We start from the raw sequence: 3,466 nt of genomic DNA, 5'->3' as shown, positions 1-3,466 counted from the left end.
CTCGTGTAATTATAAGTGAAAATTATTACTATACGATCATAAATTTAATTGAATTATGGTATTAGGAAGAGGGGATAAAACTTGAAACTTTTCTCTAGGGCGCGAGTTCTATCACACCCTGTAGGTAACCCTCCCTAAACTCTATTTCTGACTGTGCCACTAGGCATAATAACACCAAGACAGTTTCTTGTTTTCAATAACACAAAATTATATTTTTTATGTGGTTTGCGTGCAAAAGTCCCACTAATTGTATGGATTTTACTTCAATTATTGCATGAAATAACAACATGGCCTCAGTTCAATAATGAAATTATATACCATATGAAATATATTTCAAAAATGTTGTTATAGTGTTTAAATATTGATTGCCCTAATTCTTTACCAAAACCTCCACTAGACTGGTAGGCAACATGACAATAAAATTATTAAATCTGAATTTTAAATTTGGAGGTTTGATGGCCTTAACGCCTATTTGTGTCAACGAAAATGTTTTGTTTCCGTCAAAGGCGTATTCACTACTTTGGATTGTCCTGTTTACTACAGGAGTGGCAATTTCGGGGATGTACAGAAAAGAGTCTTACCAAAATCTAAGCCCGATGCGACTTGTTCTTCAAACATCTTTGGACTTACTTTTGTTATCCCTTAATATTTGCACAATTATCACAACATCAAAGAAGAAGCAACAATGGATGCAACTTATCAATAATTTAAAGACGGTAGAAAGCAGTAATAACAAGGATTCATTTTGGTTTTTGCCTTTTGTTATGGCAAATGTCGTTTTTCTGGTATTTCACAGTTACGAAACTTTCATATGGACGCGGATAATGGGAGTGGCATTTTACAAACTGTATGCAGTTGAATGGTTCCAGTTTTATGCCCAATTTATTGTATACTTTTTTATTTACATGATTTTAAACATGTTCCTTAAGAAATACCAAAGCGTTTCAAAAATTGTCTCCAAGCAAAATTTCGCTTTATTGAGAAACATTCAAAATGATATTTGCATCCTGGCGGACTGTGTTGATGTTTTCAACAATCTTTTTGGGTTTTTGATTTTACTACTGGTCACATTTACGACCCTCCACATTTTAATTTATGTTCAAGGTATAGTCATAGGAGCGAAAAACACTATTGAAACGGTGGCATACAGCGTAATGTTTATTTTATGGCACATAGTTAGACACTTTTTTGTGTTTTTGCTATATTTAAAAGACTCTTTTTAGGTTTGGACGTTTTCTGGAATTCTCACTTGTGATTCAATAATGCGTGAATTTGGAAATATGCAAATGATGGTGTACAAAATTGAAGCTAGTTGTCCCAAAGAAAAAGAAAGAGAATTGAGCGAAATAAAAGCATTTGTAAATGTTGTCATTGCTAATTCTCCTAATTTTACAGCTGCTAGGTTTTTTGGCCTTAATCGAAGGACAATTCTCGGGGTTTCGAATACTGTTGTTACTTTTCTGATTATTATGGTTCAGTTTGAAAACATCACGATTTTGGATTCAAATTACAGTGTTTACAACCACAAAAATTGAAATTTCTTCGAAATTTGGTTAAGTTTTACGTGTATTTGTGAGTAAAATAAAATAGTTTGAACGTTTCAAGTCGAACAAACATTTTTTTTATTTTTTAGATATTTACACCTTCGAAAACATAATATAAAAAGTTTTGAGAATTTTTTTGAAATGTATAAATTTATAGTATATACGAGTACATTGCATAAGTCTACCTACATTAAATATTTAATCTCAAAATGACATTTATTAATTAATATAATGAACTATTATATTGATTAACTATATTAAAGATATACATTACGATTGTTCTAATTATGTAGATTGTAAAGTATTTTTCCCATAATAAAAAACATGTTGGAATACAGTTTCACTTTTTTTTTTCAAACGTAATTTAATTATTGACAGTGGATTTTATTGTCTGTACCATTCTTGATTTTAGCAGGTTAAATAAGTTGTTTTTAGGTAGATGAGAATAATGAAAATTTTGTCCTTGTTTCCTTTCAGTAGGACATGTCATTAAGGCTAGTAAATCTCGTTTTCAAATTCGGAAGTTTACTAGCACTTACACCTGCGAAGATAGAAAAAAATCGACTTGTGTTTCCATCAAAAGCATATGCACTACTTTGGATAATACTATTCTCCGCAGGAGTCTCAATTTCAGCTTTTTACCGAAAAGCTTCGTATGAAAAGTTGACTCCTGTGATACTCACTATTCAAGTAGCTACGGACACAGTTTTGTTTGTTCTTAATATTTCTACAATTATAATAGCAGCCACGAAGAGACATCAGTGGAACAGATTTATCAATATTTTAAAATTTCTTAAAAATAGCAATGAGAAGGGAGATTTATTCTGGTTTTTACCTTTTCTTTTAACAAATGTTATTTTCGTAGTAAGATGGACGTACTTTACTTATATTGGGGCTCAAATAATGGGGGTCGATTTCTTTAAATTGTATGCAGTGGAATATTTTCAATTTTATGCTCAGTTTATTGTTTACTATTTGATTTATGAATTTTTAAATCTGATTTTGAATGGATTCAATGACTTATTCAAAATTATGTGCAAACTTTTGAAGATGCGATCTAACCGGTTAAATAAATTGTCTTTCAAAAGACTGAAGAGCGATTTTTGTGCATTAGCAGAATGTGTAGAAATTTTCAACAACACTTTTGGCTGGCTTTTCTTACTGTCGATGGGATTCACTGTTCTTCAACCATTAGCATATATGCAGTATTTAATCTCCGGAAAGCGAAATTCAATTCCGGTAATTATACACCGAATAATGTTTCTTACATGGCATTTGGTTAGTTTTCAAATATTTTTAAATACTCATTCATATATTTATTGAAATTTTAAGGTCGGGACATTTAATGGGATTTTTATCTGTGACTTAACAGAACAAAGAGTTAAAGCCATGCGAATGGTAGCGTATCAAACTGTAGCAAATTTTGATGGAAAAAGAGAAGTTGAAGAAATAAAAAAGCTGATAAATGTAATAAATGACAATTTTCCTCACTTTACAGCTGCTAGATATTTCGACCTAAATCGAAAAACGATTCTTGGCGTTCTTAATGCTTTCTTTACGTTTTTAATTGTTGTGATTCAATTTGAAAACGTGTACAATTAATTAGCACGAAAAAAAACGTTTGTAATTTAATAATTTGAATTTGTAGGATATTAATGAAAGGGACGTCCCAAATGTGGAAATCAATGTTACATACCATGAAATTTTTATTGAATAAAAAATATATATAAAATGTCTTTCTTTAAATAAGTTTTTATAAAAAAATTAAATTTTTAATGAATTTATCAGCAGGTTGTTTGAGAGTGGCTTGACGAAAAAATGGAACGATGATATCATTGATAGTTTAATTGCCGAAAAAATGATAAGTGCGAACAAGAAACAAATTAGGATGAAGGCATTTTCTTTGTATGATACTCAAGGAG

General features: G+C 30.5%; 1 protein-coding gene across 1 annotated transcript; it reads left to right on the top strand.

Annotated features, from left to right (window-relative positions):
* The first annotated feature begins 410 nt into the window (after positions 1-410).
* Positions 411-3,146, top strand: LOC123011510 (gustatory and pheromone receptor 39a-like). The gene is made up of 4 exons (XM_044408967.1): positions 411-1,175; positions 1,224-1,477; positions 2,189-2,510; positions 2,877-3,146. Exons 1-4 carry the CDS (start codon positions 411-413, stop codon positions 3,144-3,146), a joined length of 1,611 nt encoding a protein of 536 aa, XP_044264902.1.
* The last annotated feature ends 320 nt before the right edge of the window (positions 3,147-3,466 follow it).

The sequence above is a fragment of the Tribolium madens genome, unplaced genomic scaffold (assembly GCF_015345945.1).
Source record: "Tribolium madens isolate multiple individuals breed KSU strain unplaced genomic scaffold, Tmad_KSU_1.1 Scaffold_91;HRSCAF=231;Tcas5.2_LG7, whole genome shotgun sequence".
Classification (NCBI taxonomy): domain Eukaryota; kingdom Metazoa; phylum Arthropoda; class Insecta; order Coleoptera; family Tenebrionidae; genus Tribolium; species Tribolium madens.
This window is presented reverse-complemented; position numbering and strand designations above follow the sequence as displayed.

Coding starts and splice junctions, on each gene's coding strand:
- LOC123011510 (XM_044408967.1), top strand. CDS start 411: ATGACAATAAAATTATTAAATCTGAATTTTAAATTTGGAGGTTTGATG. Junction 1,176..1,223: donor TGTTTATTTTATGGCACATA/GTTAGACACTTT, acceptor GACTCTTTTTAG/GTTTGGACGTTTTCTGGAAT. Junction 1,478..2,188: donor TTTCTGATTATTATGGTTCA/GTTTGAAAACAT, acceptor AGCTTTTTACCG/AAAAGCTTCGTATGAAAAGT.